This window comes from Theropithecus gelada, chromosome 8 (assembly GCF_003255815.1).
Source record: "Theropithecus gelada isolate Dixy chromosome 8, Tgel_1.0, whole genome shotgun sequence".
In the NCBI taxonomy this organism is placed as follows: domain Eukaryota; kingdom Metazoa; phylum Chordata; class Mammalia; order Primates; family Cercopithecidae; genus Theropithecus; species Theropithecus gelada.
This window is the reverse complement of record NC_037676.1, coordinates 76,550,932-76,570,383: the sequence shown is the minus strand read 5'-3', so window position 1 is coordinate 76,570,383 and position 19,452 is coordinate 76,550,932. Positions and strand designations below refer to the sequence as shown.

The 19,452-nt window shown below is 37.9% G+C and overlaps 1 protein-coding gene across 7 annotated transcripts in view; it reads right to left on the bottom strand.

Annotated features, from left to right (window-relative positions):
• Positions 1–293: 293 nt before the first annotated feature.
• GDAP1 (ganglioside induced differentiation associated protein 1) overlaps positions 294–19,452 on the bottom strand; it is a 54,927-nt gene continuing 35,768 nt past the window's right edge. For 2 of the 7 annotated variants that reach the window (XM_025394773.1, XM_025394774.1), the window contains exons 2-5: positions 6,597–6,770; positions 5,230–5,324; positions 4,146–4,260; positions 294–3,183 (exon numbers count right to left, since the gene is read on the bottom strand). In XM_025394773.1, coding sequence (XP_025250558.1) covers positions 2,801–3,183; positions 4,146–4,260; positions 5,230–5,324; positions 6,597–6,753 — 750 coding nt within the window. In that variant the 5' untranslated portion in view covers positions 6,754–6,770 and the 3' untranslated portion in view covers positions 294–2,800. Of the gene's footprint in view, positions 3,184–4,145; positions 4,261–5,229; positions 5,325–6,596; positions 6,771–15,398; positions 15,592–16,272; positions 16,469–19,452 lie in introns of those variants that run through there. The other 5 variants (XM_025394770.1, XM_025394767.1, XM_025394769.1 and 2 more) reach the window with 5 other exon arrangements.

Here is a 19,452-nt window from a genome sequence, read left to right as displayed (position 1 = left end):
TAGGTGGCTGCCTGCAAAAGAGCTGTATTAATGAGCAGGATCAATTTGGTTTTGTTATTGTTTTTGTTTTTTGAGAGATCCATGTTATTCTTTAGGCTGCCATTCATTTTAAGTGTGTATATTTAAATGAAGCAAGAGTCAGCAATTTTGTTATAAGGAAAATATGGCATCCTATAGCTAAGTATCTTGAATACCTAACCTCTGCTTATTTTACCCTTTTAATTACCACATGATGCTTTGATTTTAAATGAAACAAAATATGTTTTCCAAAAAAGATTACAAAATGAGTACTGTGTTTTAGGGTTCATATTTATTTTCCAAATACTTTTATTGATCTTACAGAATAGTGTCTTGGTCTCTCTATTGCATTCAACAACACCAAAAATCTACAACGCTGGTGTCAACAGCAATAATTACTAAAAATTGAGCAAGCAATTTACAACTATCTGCAATTATGGAAAATGGATTCAAAAGGCATCTGTCGCAATAACAATAGTATTTATGTGTGTTAAGACACAAAAAGCCAACATAACTTTAGTACCTCAGGCATTTTTCTAATTGTGATATGTATACAAATTTTGGAAATTGAGGAGTACATTGACCAGTCACCAATAATCATGAAAAAGAAAATACATATAAGTGCCTATTTAGCTAATAATGTGTTTAACTCTAGCTTGACATTGTGTGATACTGTAATCCCTTACAAAGCATTAGAAATCAGTCACATTTGCCTCAAGCTTTTTTTTAAAACAGAAGAATAATCTGATGAAGATGCCCTTATTTCAGAAACTGAGGTCATTACTATCTTTGCTCGAAACATTTTAGAAGAGTTGGTGAACAAAAAGAACACCCAATCTTAGTCTACTGGATGAACAGCGACATCTAGTGGTCATTGTATCCCTAAACAAACGCCTTAAAAGCATAAACTCAAGTATCCATGAAATACGTGAAATTGCCACTATCTTTAATGTATTTCCAAAGAAACTGTACAAGGAAATTATAAACACATTCTATAAAGATTCCCTATGATTCAGGAATAATATAAATTGAAGGAAAAGTTAACCACGGACTTCTAATTTTTATTCTTAACAACCTTTTCACAGGTAAATATCCTTCAGAGATTTTTATAAAAATCCAATTTTTATTTCTTCACGACTCAGTTCTTGTTTCTAACAGAGTAACATAAAGAACTCAAACACTATGAACTAATGAATAATAAGTTCTATGGCTCTTATGAGTACATGGATTGGTATGTACCAGCAACAGATTCAGACACTCCATATGATGACACACTAATGTGCAAATTTAAAATGTTACTACTTAAAAAGCTGCTACTCAATTATTGTCTGATTGAGTTTACTCTGGAGGTCTTAGTAATCTTTTGTAAATCGGGAACATATAGTTCATCAAGGTTTTCTAATATAACTAGGTCACGAAATGGAATTACAGTCCATCAAAATAGAATTAAAGAATCATTTTACCACCAAAAAGTCATTGCTTCCTAGGCATGCCTTTCCTATTAATGATAAAGTTAGTACATTCTTTGGCTACTGTTGTTCACAGGGACCTCGGCACACCATCTCTATGCCTGCTACCCACCAGACACCACAAATGGCTCCTAAGGCCTTCACGGCCAGCTCCAGGGTGCCTTCTTGTGACCATGAAAGACTTTCTGAGCACAAACCATTTGCTGCAGTTCCGTGGTTATTCATGGGACACACTGGGACTATCCCTTCCAGATGAACTGAGGTATCCTCCCCAAATCCCTTAAACATACATGAATGAATACAGGTATGCATCACTATCTATCCTTTTAATTCATCTTCCCTAGATTAACTGCCAAGTGCTAAGACTAGACTTTTCTAACAAGTTTTTGTTAATATCATAAACAGATGAAACATCTGGACAACAATTTTTGTGTTAACACACCAGCCTCCCCAAATGAAAAATGAACATATTTGGTGCTCCCAGGTCATCAAAATACCCACTACCCAGCCATATGACATGCTAGTGATTAGCTGGGACATTCACATAAATGCCACTTACGTGCACGAAGAGGGCTATAGAGGCCACCCTTTCTACCTCCCACTGGACATGACCATCCAGAGGAATGGTATCTCACAGGCACCATCTAAAACAGTAAGGGACCATTACCACTTGGTAATTCAAATTGCAGACCATCTGAAATGATAAGGAATCATCTTAATATCACTTAAAACTTTTACATAAATGCTAGGCAGATGTGTTCCAATGAGCATCACATTTCCAAGTACATAAGCACTTAATCTTACTAAAGCAATGTGTGTGATTCATAAGCATTTAAAATTAACACTGATGTCAAATGAGATGCTATACATATAAAGCCTGGGGTTCTCTCCAGCCCACTATCCCCAGTGATTCCCTAGTCCTCTCCTAAGAGTTCTCAATTACAGGAGTGTATGTGTGGGCAGTGGCCACAAGTAACTAAATGTGAGGTTTACCAATGGGACAGACAGTCATGAATTTTGGAGGCACCCAAAGTTTACTTTCTATTGCTCTACCCTATACAGACTTCATTCTCTCATTTTTCCTTCTCTTATCTCTTTGCCTTCCCATCTCTGCCTGGAGCTGGCAGTTGTAGAATGAAGCAATTTTGTGTCCTATTGCCATCTGAACCCCTGTATTGTGTAACAAAGATGACTTCTGAATTTTAGGAAAAAATACTGCTAACTACTCAATAAGACAGACTCAGAGAGCTATCAGCAATCATAAGATCTAGCTAAATGCTTGGATGAGCTGCCACCGTAAGATCCCAACAAACCTAGAAATAATTTGATCTGGGTCTAAATGCTAATATCATGCTGCCAAGCCTCTTTCTGAAAAGCATAAAAGCAAAATATCCCACTCCTGCAAGCAAACCAACCACAAGGGTCGTGCCAAGAACTTTTGGGGCCCTTTTCTTGGCCACCCGGAATGCTGTTGGCAGCACTGCAGAGATTAATATATTGTTGACATGTCCTAAAACCTTGTTAAATGTTTTTCTCTTCAAGACACGCTCGTAATAGGTTTCCAAGTTTGGTCGCTTTCCGTTTCCCCAGTTTCTCCTTGCAAACCCCAGGAACTTCAGTCGATGCAATGTGACAGCAAGTGAGACGTCTGCCAGGGTGAAGGATTCACCGCAGAGCCAAGGTTGCTGGCCCTCTTCTAATTAGAGAAAGGGACATAGAGAATTAGAGGCAAGCACTCTACAGACAGACTCCAGCTGGTATCAGTGGTCTCAGCCTTAAGAGTGAGTGTGAGTATACCAAAAGATGAAGGCCATTATGTATTTATTTTCTTGACAGCCACACTCAGAGAGTAATTTCATGCTTTAAAAAAAAAAAAAAAGTCCATGCAAATGTATCCTAGGCCAAAGGAGACTTGCTTGACATCTGTCAGCCATCCAGGTCCCTATGTAAGACTGCAGCCACTTGAGCTTATCACTTTGTAAAGGACACTAAGGGGATGGGAGCCTCCAAGTTGGTTAAAAGACACTTCCTTCTTGTTTATAAAAACAGTTCTGCTTTAGAGAAATTCATAAAGCTGAGTCTGAAACATCACTCAGTGGCTACTGCTCTTAGTCACTTAAAGCAGAAGAGCTTTTGTGACAGGTAACATAGTCTTCAACTCTAGTCAGAGTAGCATAAATGGCCCACCTGTATACACCTATGTCTTAACCTTGAAGCCAGTTCACTGGCACGTGCATGCTTACCAGCCAGTTTACAGATGCCCATGTGCTGGCCCCCTTATTACACTTTAGATTGGAGGCTGTTTCCCTGCCTAAGGAAAAAACTAGAGGGAACATTCAAGCAATTACTCAAGTTATTCAACCAAACTAATTACTATAATTACAAATCTGTAAAACAGTTAGGTAAAAATCTCCCAAGCATAATTGAAATTATGCAGAAAAATCCTTCATGTAAATGCAGACTACTTCATGTAGGTGAGTTACAATTAGACACCTGGGTTTTTCTGGGTGCAATATCATTGTTGCTATCATAATTAAAACTGCCCATGAATAACAATAATGAAAAGCAGATTACAGAACGTTTTTGGTGAGACCTAAGAATATTCCCATGAATGATACTGATGTCGAAAAGAGAAAAAGAATACAAATGAGAACCTACCTGGGGTTTCTTCATTTCTTCTTTGCAATTCAGTTTCAACCTGATCCAAGACTTTCTCCAACTCATCAAGAATTTTCTTCAAATACTTGACATTGTCATGATCGAGTAGCTTTGACTAATCAACCACCAAAAAATAAAATAAAATAAAATAAAACAAAACAGATTACTTACACCTTTAAAAAAAAATAAATCTAGGTAAAGCAAAGCAGATACAAACTCTTACAGAGTTCAGCCTGTTTATTTTAGACAACGGGAAGAAATAGAAAAACTCAGGAAAAAAAAAAAAAAGAGCTAAGTTGAAAGGAAATATCCCATCTCTGAAAATGCCGCAGGAGCAGACCCACCACCCACTGGCAGCTCCTATGAGGCCAGGTGACCAGAGAAGGCAAAGAATGGGAGGGACAGGAAGAGCTGTCTGCCAAGCCCAACTCAGGAAAAGAATTGCAGCAGCTGTAATTGAAAGAGCAGCTGAAAGGTCAGGGATGAGAAAGAAGTCCGAGTAAAGGAGTTAAAGGGCGAGTGGAGAATCAGTCAAGTGACTGTGAGTGCAGATGTTTCTTCTGAGGAGCTCGTTTAGCTAAGATAGGATAAAAGAAGGTGGGAAGTTGGGGAAGGTTGGGAGTGCCGCCGTTTTCTACACTTTTAATATGAGAGAAGCTTGCATGTGTTGCTGGGCTCAGGGAAGGAATCAACAGAAGGAGAAAGGCTGACCATAAAGCATGCCCCTCAGGGGGCAAAGCGAGTCAGTGTGACACATGGAGGGATGTAGGTCTAGTGAGGACTTCCAGTGGTGGAATACCTGAAATGACAGATTCTAGAATATGTTATGAACTTCCTTTGCATTTCATAACTTTTTTGGCAACTAGCATGCTCAATATCTGTTTGTTAAGCACTTGTCATCAAGTTTGAATATCAAGTCTAATAAAAAGTTCTTTCTAAAAGGAGAACATAAGCCAAAGGTAACATGTGTACTAGTGAATTGCAATATTTAAAAGACGATATTCTAGAAATAGCGGTACTTTACAAAAAGTAGAACATTTACTCCATGCAGTGTGTGTCAACTGAGGACAGCTGATTGACTTACTTTAAGTCGTTTCTGTTTTGCAATGTATGCTTCTTGTAAATCTGGGTTTTCTTCAGCAAGTTTCTTCAGCTCAGACTCTGTGTTTCCAATTTGGCCTGATAATAAAAACATTTTGGAAACAGAAAATTACTTTCTCCCTTCTACACCAGAAACAAGCAGCAGAGAAACTCAATGGCAAGAGCATGAGCTCTGGGGCTCATGCCCTGCTCCTCTGCCTTGGGCTTACCCTGTCTGTGCCTCAGTTTCCTCATCTTTCAAAAGGAACCATAAGAGTATCTGCCATGCAGGGTGAAGACTAAATGAGAAGCTTCATGGGAAGCACTTAGAGCAAGGCCCAGAACTTTAGAATGCTCAGTGCAGGCTTGCTGCTCTGCCTTCCTCTACCTTTCAAGCTTTCTATAATGAACTCCTATATGAAGGGAGGAAAAAGGCTCATTTTTTAAAAATATTGACTGTAGGTCATAGAATTATACTCAAAACTCTTGTTTCACATCATATAAAGGGTACTTATGAAGAGGAGGAGGAGGAATAAGAGGAAAGAGAAGCAGGAAGAGAGGGCGGTGGAGAAGAAAAAGGAAAAGAAGGGAGAAAAAGGAAGTGGTGACAAGGAAGGAAGGGAGAGAAGAGGAGAGGAAAAGGAGGGGTATCAAAAAGGAAAAAAAGAATAATAATAATAATAAAGGTGAGTATCATAATGGGGAAAAATGGTTTCTGGATTTAGGAGATCTGAGTTTGAGTGTTTCTGATCAACATTTCCAAAGTGTGACCACTGCCACCATCTTTTCCCTTCTTATCCCCAATTATCTGTGCTATAAAGCACACCTCCTGCTCCACAGATCATGCACTGACTCTATCCTCATGACAGAAGGAAGGCAGAAAGCTGGATGTCACAACTCAATCCCAATAAATCTCCTATCACTGAACATAGAGACAGAGTAATAGTTAGACACCCTCTAGTCCAGTTTGCTCACATAATGAAACAACAATTAAGGACCAGAAACATGAACTCAACTGCCCATAATCCTAGGCAGATCCCAGCTTTTCAGATTCTTAGTCCATCTGTTCATGAGAATATGTTATATTCTTTACTTTTCCATAATCCACTCTTTTGAGTTTTACCCAAGCTTGGTCCTAAAAGCCAAGAGTTGGTAAATCAGGTCCTATAGACAATAAATGTCCAACTGAGCAAGTGAAGCACAGATTAATACGACTGGTTCACGGATCGATCCATAACATGCACATCCATGAAGCAAACTCAACAACGCTATTCTCAATCTTCTTTTAGTGACCATGAGACGTGCTAGGTCTCAGAATGAATTAAAAGAAAGTGTCAGACAGAATTCCAGGTCTTTAAAATGTTTACATACTACGAATCCTTGTAGTTGCATAAGCCGGGATCATGGAGTCCACAGTTAACTCAGGATGTAAAATGCAGCCATGTGTATAGGCATCCATTGGCAAGGAGTCAAGCAGCTCTCGGTAATGTTGTACCCGTGGGTAATACATGCTTCCTTTATCAGGCATTAATCTGGGTGTTCTTTCTAAAATACGCACATACAAATATTGAAGAAAATGTTACAAATGAGTTGTTACCCTCAAAAGCAAAACAAAAACACTAACCACTCATCATTAACATTTTCAACATATCTGTATATTCAAAGAACGTTGTCTCCTCGCTGCAGACATCCAAAGTTTGAAATGGCCTGATGCACCAGACAAGATCCCAAACCATCATCACACTGGTATTCTCTCATTTCTCCACCTTGCAAACTGCACTCAGCCTTCAAGGCCCAATTATTTATGCCATTTATTCCATGAAGCATTCCCTAACCTCCTACAACTGCCAACATCTGACTGGCTCACATGTGCCTTCTTCTATACATCCATAACATATTATACACACTCTATTACAGCCTTTATCACACTGTAATTCATTGCATCTTTTTACCCCATGACTGTCTTCAGGGAAAGGAAACTGCATTCCAGAGTCTAGCACAGTTCTCCACACACTTAAGGCCCTAAAAGTTTGGTTAATTGAATGAGGACTCATTATGGGAAGATAATCATGGGTTACTCTTTTCTAGGTGCCAACCAACATCAAGAGTGACCCTACTGACACATGTGAATGTGAAATGACAATCTATATGGAACAGGAAAGGCCTTTGCTCAAATATCACAGGTGCACTTTCCCCAGGAATTTCTAACAATTATCTCTAGAAAGTGGGTTCTACATACATCCTTATTTGCTAGTTAAAATCCAGACTGTAGAGTCCTTGAGGGCAGGGACCATGTACTGCTCTCTGTTAAATTCCCAGTGCCTAGTATAATGTTTGACATGTAGTAGGTGTTTAATAAATTATAATGAATACATTCCAAAATTTCCAGTTATTACATAGATTCCTGGAGCTGGAGAGGCGCTGCAGTAGTTAACACGTATACTGAGAAACAAGGGCTGAAAATTTCTCACAAGATCCCACAGCTAATTAGAAGCAGAGCTAGAACTAAAGTCATCTGATTCCTAATGTAATGCTCTCTTTGATTATACCATCATAACATCTTCAAAGGATTTTAATTTCAGAGACTATCCAAAAAGAATAAAGTGAAGGATACAACCCAAAGGTGGGGACTATGTCCCTTCAGAATCTCTTCCTACCTCTGGCTCTCAAACTGTCCCTAAAAAATGTCAGGTCTAATAACTATCACAATTTCAAAGTATTAAGATATCTGCAATAACTTAACCATGAACATATCTGTGATTTCTATTGGATTTCAAAGCCACAGGCACTCCTGATATTGCCATGGATTGTGCCTACATTGCTAATGGAAGGAAATAATTGCTTTAAATATTAGACCTACAATTATTCCCCATCCAAGATCTCAAATATCCTGAATTCTATTCATAAACCCCTAAGGGCGACAGTTCTCACACTATGGTCTGAGGATCCCTGGGTTTTTCTAAAACACATTTGGGGGATTTACAAAGTCAAGATGTTTTTATAGAAATACTAAGGCATTAATTACTTTTTCACTCTTACTGTCTCTCTCAAGCGTACAGTAGAAGTTTCCAGAGGCTACAGGAAACATGACACTATCACTCTGACAGCTAGTGGGATTGTGCTTAAGTAGGCTAATAGTTTAAGTTTTCTCAGTTTTGCTTTCTAAATGGTAAATATTGATAGCCATGATCCACATTTAAAAAATGCTCTCTCGTGTCCTCAAAGACAAAGGGGTGTAGAGACCAAGAAGTTTAAGAACTAATGCTTTAGGGGTCCAAGAATCTCAGGCTAATAATCATAAATAGTACATTTTCAAATGCTTCCCAAAAGGTCAAAGTAATGGCTGGTGGCTCTGCCTGCTTTCTGGTGCCAGGCCCTGGGGCTTCTCTCCAGAACAGCATACCATTTCCTTCCTAGAAAAGTGAATGAGAGCAGGAAAAACAATGCCTAATTGCTTTCTGGGGAAGATCCATCAGGCCAAGCCCAAATTCCTCAAGGAGGACAAATGTTTAAATCCATGAAAATAATTTTCTTGTACTCAGTGTGCCGTTACTATCTAACCATTTCCTGAAGCACTCTGTCAGAGCACCCACTGAACCCAAGTTATCTTCCCATCTTTCTTTCTTCATGAGTGTCAACCATGCCCTGTCCAGTATCACAGGGGCACTGTGCTGCCATCCTCCTCCTCAAACCGAAGCACAGCAGTATCTGCTGCTTCTGATAAAAGAATTTTTCAAAGGACAACTGGGAATTTCCTTTGAATTATAGAGGAGATCTTCCCTCTCAATCCCATCCTATTTTATTTTCCAGTCCTTCCGTAAAGCACCTTTATCAAAATACTAAAAGCAAGAATTTTTTTCTCAGTAATCTACCTCAACCAGGAGTGGGAAAGCAACATAAGGCATACCGGGGCAGGATAGAGAATTAGGGAGTTTTAAGAAGCAGGCAATGAGAGGAGGTGCCAGCACTGGGGAGTGGGATTGCAATAGTGGAAATCAGGCTTGGTATTAAGCTGAAAGAACAAATAAGTTGGCACAAGACCCGACTTTCTGGAATAACTGAGTAGGGGACAAGTTTTATATTACACATAAATTTAGGCAGCAAATTATAAACCAGCAGATAGATATAAAGCAGAAAGATCTGATAAACAGCAGAGGAAACCAAAAGAAGCAAAAAATAAAATTAGAAAGAAACAATAAAAGCATTATGCAGCCATGTAATAGAGACAAACGGGTCTGTACATTCTCAAGTCCCTGTAATGCTGAGTAAAGTAACAATGGCTCTGAGCCTTTTTTTTTAAACTACATTTGGTTTTTCCCAAGAGTAAAAAAATAAAAAGAAATTAGGGGCTTAAAGGCATAAGTTTTCATTATTTTACTAAATTCACTACTCTGGTTACCCATGTTTCCTAGCAAAGGCAGATAAAGGAGGTATTATTATGCCTTGTTTTCAAGAAAGACTCCCCTAGGTCTATTTGTATAATTTTCAAGTCCCCCTTACTAGCTCAATGGAAACAGATTATATTTCATTCCTCACTCTAGCCCTTTGCTGTTTATTTTACTTAGACTGTATAGTGATTGCATCAGTATATAATATGCATAACACAGCTGAACAATATTGTACCCTTCAACTAGTCACACACTAGGCTATTAAAAATATATAATAATGGGGCTGGGTGTGGTGGCTCATGCCTGCAATCCCAGCACTTTGGGAGGCCGAGGCGGGCAGATCACGAGCTCAGGAGATCAAGAGACCATCCCGGCCAACATGGTGAAACCCCATCTCTACTAAAATACTAAAAATTAGCCAGGTGTGGTGGTGCATGCCTGTAGTCCCAGCTATTTGGGAGGCTGAGGCAGGGGAATCCCTTGACCCTGCGAGGCAGATGTGGCAGTGAGCAGAGATCATGCCACTGCACTCCAGCCTGGAGACACAGCGAGACTGTCTCAAATATATAGAGATATATAAATATATATCTACATACACACACACACACACACAAGTGTTAAACAATTAAGTTATGACCTGAGGCAAAAGATATGATTGCAAACTGATTACAATTCAATACTGTCATAACTCTGGAACTAGAAAGAGCAAATCTAAATACAGATGAGGGGGAAAAAAAAAAAAAGACCTGGTGTCAAATTATATCAGTTCACTGTATGCATCCAGGATTTTGAGACAAATTTATAGCATTATTGTCAATAAATTTTATGTTTAACTACTTTTAACTGGTATTATAGTTAAGACTTTTAACAGAAACATTTGTAATAATGGAAGCAAAAACTCCTTTATCAGACAGTTCCAATTGTTAGATACACATAATATAGAAAGAGGGCCTCTGAATTTTAATACCCCCCACTTGTCTGCTAAAATTGGACAAATCACAAAGAGAAAAAAATGTTACTCTTTAAAGCAACTTTTACTGACACAATAAAGACTGATATTCTTTTCCATGCCATATGGTATATTTTCTCCATACTTTGTGCTAATCTGCAATTTCAGTCTACGTGCTAAAAGGCCTATATTCAACTATACACAAGAGCCTTTTCTTGATGAACATAAAGATAAATGTTAATTGGTAATTCCTTAAATAACTATTTTTAATATAACAGTGACACCAGAATTAACATTCTTTTTAAATGTTACATTTGACGAAATTCAAATGTAATATTTAGATATATTTTATAGACAATATTTTATCTATAAATTTAGATATCCTAATAAGATTTATGTGATTTTAATATCATACTAGAATAATTTATTTCCAAACTAAATTCTATTTCCTAAGAATAAATTATATACCTAGACATAAGACATGAACGTGATGTTCAAGGAACTGTTGTATTAAATTACAAAAATCCATTATTCTTGATTCCACGTTACCAGAGTTACTTGGTAGTAATACATATGTTCTAGTATTTTATAGTTATTTCATATATTTTTGATTAGTAGCCAAGTTAAATTTTATTTAAAGAGGTTATGAGTACAATAGCTAGATTGAAAAATCCATATTTGTGCATACATTCATCTTGTCCCATCCATTCTTCCTCAGTTTACCTAGTTTGCTTGCTCTTATACCTCATCTAGCTTTATCAGTTGCTTGCTGTAAAATAACTATTCTTCACCACATGCCCAGACTGAAAGAGGTATCATGTACATGAAAGAGTCTATAAAACTGGACAGTAATAGCACATGTATATGTTAAGAACAGATTTGGAATTATCACCAAATTTATAGAAAGAAATTATCTTTGAAGACTAGCAAGCTTCTAATGATTTCGGATCTTTAAAATAGCTCTGAAGTATCCCGGGACCCTACACCCAATTAATACCCAATAAATGGTTACTGAAAGAATAAATGAAGAGACAGCTCTTGGCCAGCTCTTAGTTTAGCAGCCGTAACTGAATACTTCTAAATTTCTCATTTGACCCAAGTTTTGCCCTCAGGAACATCATTCATGTCTATACCATTCTTCCGTATGACTGCTTTCCAATTAAAAAAAAAATCAAACATAGCCATTATCCAACAGATATTCACTATTTCAGACTATGACTTGAAAAGGATTGCCTCAGCTATCAAACTACCAATTATTTAATGAACTATCCCAAAAGTACAAGGATATAAATATGTAACTATAAACACAAAAAAGTTGAGAAATGTCTCCAGATCAGCAAGTCATCATTTTTGGCATAATCCCCACTGGATCGATAACAGGGGACAGCAAATAACAGTGAAGGACATACTAGTTCACTACATTCTGTTCTTTAGAGGAATGGTTACACTTACAGTCTCCTGTCATGACCATGGGCAACTGCACACCTCATGAAATCCACCCACTTACTCTATCTCATCAACATTCCTCAATGTTACATCCATAATTGGACAAAATGCCAACTATTCCAAACAGCTCAGAATGCAGAGTGTTACAACTCACCCTGTTCTCAATAAAATCTATAATTTTCAAAGAACCTGAAATCACACTAGCCATTTAACATTGGTAACTTACTATCTATTAACCAGGTGCCCTATTCTTTTGGAATGCAGCGGGTTTTTTAAATCAAAAGCCTGATACCCATTTTCCTCATACTCATTTTACATTTAGTCTTGTTAAACTTTATCTTATTTTTCCATTTTGTTGTATTTCCATAAGAAATATTTTATAAGCTAGTCATCATTTTGACTATCTTTTCTGTCATTCACAAATGTAATCTTATTTCTTCTATGTCTTTATTCAAATCATTGACTTGTTAGGCTCAAGTCAAAACAGAAGCCTACAAGAACATTACAAGGGATTCCTGTCCAGGCTAACATCTGTTTCAATAATTCACTCATTTTAATCATTCAAAATATTTATTAAGCACCTATTAAGAAACATTCACTGTATAAGGCATTGGGGATAGTTTTTAATAAGATACACTGTTCCCAACCTCATGGTACATACAGTGGTGTACAATTCAAACATTTAAAATAAAGTATAAAAACAATTATAAGTAAAATGAGAGTCTACAGTTGAAGAGGTAATCTGGTATAAGAAATCTATAAATTAATATTCTTTAATATGGTAGTTTATTCATCTGCAAATGTGCATTACAATCCTCTAGCTATATTTGCTCCTTTATTCCACAAGGGTATATGTAATGTAATCTCAAATGTTCTACTTAAATCAAGATATACTATATCTAGAACCATGCCTGGCACATAACAGACAGTTTTTTAAAAGTGTTAGGGACATTCTCCAGCAGTGTAAAACTTAAACTGGTTCCTTTCACTGAGATACACAAAAATTTTAAACATATTTAAACAACTTTTCACAATCTATTCTAGATTTCTGCCAGATTTAAAGACAGTAATTTACACCAGTGCTTACTTAACTAAACACTAATTTATAGCAGTACTCTCAAACGTTAATGTACATATGAATCACTTGGGGCTCTTGTTAAAACAAAGATTCTAATTTGATAGATCTGCAGAGAGGCCTAAGGTTCTGCATTTCTAACAAGCTCCCAGGTGATGCCAGTGCTGCTGGTGAATGGGAACATACAGTAAGTAGCAAGGATTGGTAGAATTCACTTTTCCCTGTCTTTGACAATAGGATGTATTTATCTATGTTGTCTTTCATTCCCCATGAGTTCTTAAAGTATCTTAATTGTGATAACACTTTTTTAAAACTTCAGTACTCTGAGATAAACTTCTTCTTGACCTTGATTTATATAACAGCCTTGATTTATATAAACTATTGTTCTCTTGCTGTCTTCCTATCTACCATAAGTTTTGGGTCCCTTAATCATTTTTTCGTCCTTCCCAATTGATTGAAAGATTCAACAAGTTAGTGGCAGCGTCAGACTAAAAGCTAGGACTCTTGATTGCTGAGTTACAATAATATTTCAACCAGAATTAAAGTCTGCGGTTTCCGTATTTCCATCCTGTCACAGCCTACAGTGCCTTCTCTTCTAATTCAATAAATAGTAATCAAAAGAATTTAGCATTTCCTTTGTTTGGTTATTTAAATACAACTTAGCAGGACACAGAACATATTTCTGCTTTGTTATGATTCTGTACTAAAAGCAAAAGAGAAAGACTAAGGAAAATTGTAAGAAAACCTAATAATTGGTAACATTACTATGTTGTAAATATAATTTATATCACTGAATTTCTTAGAGGAAAAACAGTGTAAGGAATGGAGGGAGGAGGTAAATGATGATAGTAGAAGCAGTTCAAGCAATGCTACCAAAAAACTTAAATGGCATTTTCCATTTAGAATACCTTTTTAAAGTTTTTTATCATTTAAAATAGAATTATTAACACAATTATTTTGTTTTGTTCAATTATAATTACATCTCCCAAGAAATACAAATTATTAACAGACTTATCCATTTCCAAAAAGCTCAAGATTAAGAAAAATTGTCTTAAATGAACTAGTCGTCATTTTCAGTACAGTCCCCAGCATATTAATTTACAAGGAATAGCAAATAAAGATGAAAAGAAAGTACCTCATTAAACGTTTTGGTTTAGGCCAAAGCTACCTTTAATTAAAACCTCCAATCACAATCCTAGGGGACTAGCACTTAGATTAAGAACAGGGGTAGCCCATTGCTAATCTAATTCCCTGGGCTTCCCCGGCCCCACTGCCCACCATCTAGGCCTCATACTCATTTTCCTTCTAAGTACCTGAGACTTTTTTTTTTGTCCTAGTAATTTCCTTTGTCAGCTTCCTGTAGTTTGGGGCTAGGCTCTGCTTTCACCCTACCCTATTAACATCAACATAACTGGGAGCAGATGAAAAGTAACAATCTCACACAGCCTTTTTAGAAGAGCATTCAGCTGGAAGCTCTGAGCCCCCTGTTCTGCTCTCAACAATGTCCGCTGTGATCAGCTGTGTAATCTTGGGTAAATCCTTGCAGCTACAGTTCACCTCAAAGGATTACTATTAGGAACAAGCAAGACAATGTGTAAGTGACAAAGACTATGGGAGACAGTCAGTATAGTATGAAGGCTTTGGAGACCAAAGACTCTGCCATACAATAGCTATATTACTTTGGGCAACCCTGTTGCTTTCTCCTCATGTACATAATGGGAATAACTTGTCTCAGATTCTTCTGAAGACAACATAGTATAGAAATTATAAAATGTCTGACACATAACAAGCTGTCAATAAATGATTTACCTAAATGCACTATACAAATTTAAGCCCTACAATTCCTTAGTAAATATATAAAATTCAAACAATTCAGAAGTGACTGGGGCAAAGAACTCAGGTATACTAACATCCTATTCTCCTTTAAGATTTGTTGCTCTTTTTCCCCCCTTGTTTTTAAGGTGAAACCATTTGGTTTATTCGATGAAATTGTCATGCACATTTAGAATATTATGAATTTAAGGCTAAGAAATCTCCAACACAAACCACACATCTGCAGTTTTTTGCAAGTGAATTTTTTTTAAGTTTCAACATTAACATTTGTACTTTGAATGAAATTCTTTTAAGTAGCATTATACTAGCTTATACAAAATTTGTTATCGACCTATTTGTGTGCTTATGGAAATGGAAAAGGTTTTTAATCCCAAACCACCATCATGACACAAGAGAAAGAGAGGAGAGAGAGAAAAAGAGAAAGGGAACACATAGTTGTGTTGAAAGTAAATCCAAGAAATCACAAGTAGCCTTAACATTACCATCCAGGAAAGTCTGTTCAAGATAATCAATGATCTGAGTGGCCTCACAAATTATGTTTTCCCCGTGGATAAGGACAGGCACTTCTCCAGTTGAGTTCAAACGCATAAACCAAGGCTCATTGTGCTCACTCAAGGGCAGACTTACATCATGTTCCTCGCACTTCAATGCCTTTTCAGCAATTACCAAGCGCACCTGGAAGAGTTCACACTGGTTACTACAACACGTGTAAGCTTTCAATTAAATGACTTCCCTGGACACCGCTAAACATCCTTTCTGGCCTCCCCTGTGTTACTGACATTTTCAACAGTCGTTTTAACAATTCCTATTCCTGGAATTAACAAGTACAGAACAATATTCAACAAATTAAGAGAAGAACACAAAATAAGTAATGAAATGATTCTTACTGTATTCATTAAACAGTCACCCTCCTCATCACCACCACTTTCTTGGCGTCCTAAACCTGATTATGCGCCCTTCCCAGACAAGAACCTGACATGTACGTACATCAGCTCTTGCGGAAGAAAGTGAATGCGAGAGAGCAGAAGAGATCGCAGATGATAAGGGTGCACGAAGGCACCTCCCTCTGCCTCTCTCCGAAGCCCAGCAGGCAAGGCCTCCAGGCTAAATACTGAAAATGATGCTTTTTTTGTCGCATTTCGCGAGAGGCAGAGCCTGGGTCATAGCCACATAAGATTATCTCAGACCGGTTCTACCCGCTCCCCACCGGGGGGCATCCTGGAGGGAGGGCCTGCCCAGGGTCAGGACGCTGGAGGCGGGTTTCTAGGTGGAACGGATTCTCTGAGCGGGACGCAGCAGGAGCTGTCCCAGTGCTGAAGCCCGATCCGCGCCACCCTCCGCCGCCAAGGCCTGTACCTTTTGAGAGCTGAAGGAATGCGTCCAGTGGTACAGAATAAGCTTAACCTCCGCGTCGGCCTTGCCTTCCGCCCTCAAGGGCGGGCTCCCTCTCTGCTCTTCCTGCCTCCCAGCCATCTCGGGGTAAGCGAGCGCGGGTGGGCCCGGCCTGTCCGCCCTGGGCTTCTGCCTCCCACACTGCCCCGCAAGGCGTTTCCGGGTTTTGAGCCGTGCCTGCCGGAAGGAGGGAGCGCGGCCCGCTGGGAAATGTAGTTCCGCCGGCGGCCGAGTCTGCGAAAACGCTTGGTCTGCGCCCAGAAAGCCCCTGGCAAGCCTGCGAGTGCACCTGGGAGGTGCAATTGAACGGTTGTTTTTTGTTTTTTGCTTTTTTAGAAGAAAAAAATCAAAAATATGAGACCCTGGTTATGAAGGGCCGTAAGGAAAAATGGTGATAGCAAATTACTCTTCGGTTTGGAGGTTGCTCAGGTATAAAAGCAGCAATTTCCCAAGATACTTAGGGTTGCTCTTAGAGCCTGTTCCTTTTTTGGAAAGGAAGTTCCGGTCGACAAAACAACAGGAAAAGGATCTATGAGTTTTCATTAGAAGATGCTACTATGACATTAGTGGACTAATTCCTCAAATTTGACTAACTGCTGTAGATTAGAGAATAGTCTTGTATAAACCGTTAAGTACTTGATTTTGATAACTGTGCTTTGTAAAAGAAAAAAAAAGATGCCACTATGGAGTCATGCAAAAAAACTGTTTTTGTCATAAACAGCTAATAAACAATGGCGATATAAAATAGCCTAGTTGTTAAACACAAAAATTCTAGAACAGTACTGCCTAAGTTCATGTCCTGGTTTTTCCATTTTCTAAGTAAGAATAATAATTTTATTGTTTCTCTCATAAGATTTTTGTGAAAAATTAATAATAAAATGTTAAACACTCAGAACACCCTGTCATGTTGTAGGCACTCAGTCTTAGTCACAGGTTCAGTTGCCTTATAAACATTCTGTTTATAACCATAGTCAGAATCATAATTTTATATTAGTCTAGTTATTGTATGTCTCTGAAAATTTGGCATCATATAGTAAGTTGAATTTAAAAATCTCTTTCAGTAATATGTATAAATATAACCATGGAATAAACGCCTGTACAATGTATTTGGCAAATATTTTTTGAGCACCTACAATGTTCCAGACATTGTGCTGGCTCCTGGTAATATAAAGATGTGTAAGATCTAATATCTAACACTCAAGATATAATCTGGCAGTAGAGACGACCAAGGAAATAGACAATCACAATAAAGATGAGAACTGTCTTACGGTGAATGCAGAGAACAATGAGAAAGGAGGGGCAGGCAGTCAACCGAGGTCAGAGAAAGGCCCCTGAAAAAGACAAATCTCATGAGGTTCTTCCTCGCCTTTACAGTACTTCATTTGTTACTCTCTGTAATTCTTTCATAATTTTTAAAGATTTGATAATGTCTTTTTATATCCTTCAGTTAATTCAAGTGCTATGGAAAGAGTGAACTCCTTGCCAAAATTGTTTTTATCAGTTCACACTTAAGAGTAAAAGGGGAAAGAGGAAAACATTGAAATCAGAGTGGGGTTTAAATACTAGCTCTACCCTAACTTGAGCTTTCTTCAGCTTTGACATCATTGTGTGTAAAAAATGGATACATAAAAATTATATGCCTACTCAGATGGCTGTGGGAATTCAAGAAAGGATGTACATAAAGCACCTAGGGTATTGCCTGGAATGTAGCCATTGATAAAAATATATGTGTAAAAGCCCCTTCACTGTCATTAGGAGGACATCATATTACATTTCATCCTCTCTCTTTTGGTCTCAAAATTTTTAAAACTACCCATATAATCCCCCTCTCCCATTCCTCTTCAGAACTTCATTTTTTAATTATCCACCTTCAGATTCCTAGTTTTCTATTCCATTACTTTCAGTAGCAAACACTGCACTTACTTTTGCACCAACGTTAGTACTAAATCATTCTAAATATTTGAATAAATTCCAATACTAATGATAAGCCATTTGTCACCTGCAGCTGAAAAAGTCCTGACAATAAAGCCCTGGTCCCTCAAACACTGAACACTTTCTCCATCACATCCTGCCCACAGCAAAGCCATAGAAGAAACACTGAATGGCTTGATTACTTGGTGTTTAGTACAAAGTAATCATAGATCTCATTGGGAGTGTAAACATGCACAGAACTTCTGCAGGCAAATGTATCAATATGCTTCAAGAATCTTGAAAATGGGCATAACTTCTAACCTAGCAATTCCTCTATTTGCAATTTAAGGAAATAATTGTGACAAATTCTGACAGTTGATCCTACCTATTTTCCCCTTCTTCCATGGTAATAGAAATTTTAGCTGAGTACATGACTGCTGAGAATAAAGACTGTATTTCCCAGGCTCTACTGCAGCAAAACATGGTCTTCTGACTATCTTCTAACAAGGGGAAGGTCATGGATGTGCCACAGGGCAAGTTCTGGGAATCTTTCTTAAAGAGACAATCAGCCCTGTGCCTCTTGTTCATCCCACCCTCCATGCTGCTTCAGAGAGGATGGATTCTGATCTGGACCATGAAGAATGGAGCCACACCCTAGGAACAGCTGGGCCATGAGCTTGGGGAAAATTGACCTTCTGAAGACAATGAGGAGCAGAACCCACACCAACTTTAGTCTGCAAACCTCCAAACTTTTACTTGAAAAGGGAACAAAGGATCTTGTGCAAGGCACCGTTATTTGGTGCTTTCTGGATGCTACTCTCTTAACCTATCCTCACTAATACATCAACCTTGTAAAATATAGGTGGCTTTTATTTCTTTATGCTTCTGCATGGTCTAATTGTTCTATAATGAATGTGTGTTGCCTTTAACTGTTAAAGGTGTCAACACTAAAATAGTATCATTAAATAGATGACATAAGGAAAAATGTGTGTGTGTGTTTGTTTTACCACAATAGAAGAACTGCTACATCTACTTCCAATGATCTATAATCATTTTTTTCCATCCCAATAAAAATATAAAAACCTTATTATCCATTCACATGTTTATTCAGAGCTTCTACTACACTGTGTATTCTGTATCTATGAGTTTTTGTAGATCATAGATATAATTATTGTGGGCTCCTTGAGGACAGGAGCCAGGTCCAGGTAAATTTGTTTTCAATATACACGTGTT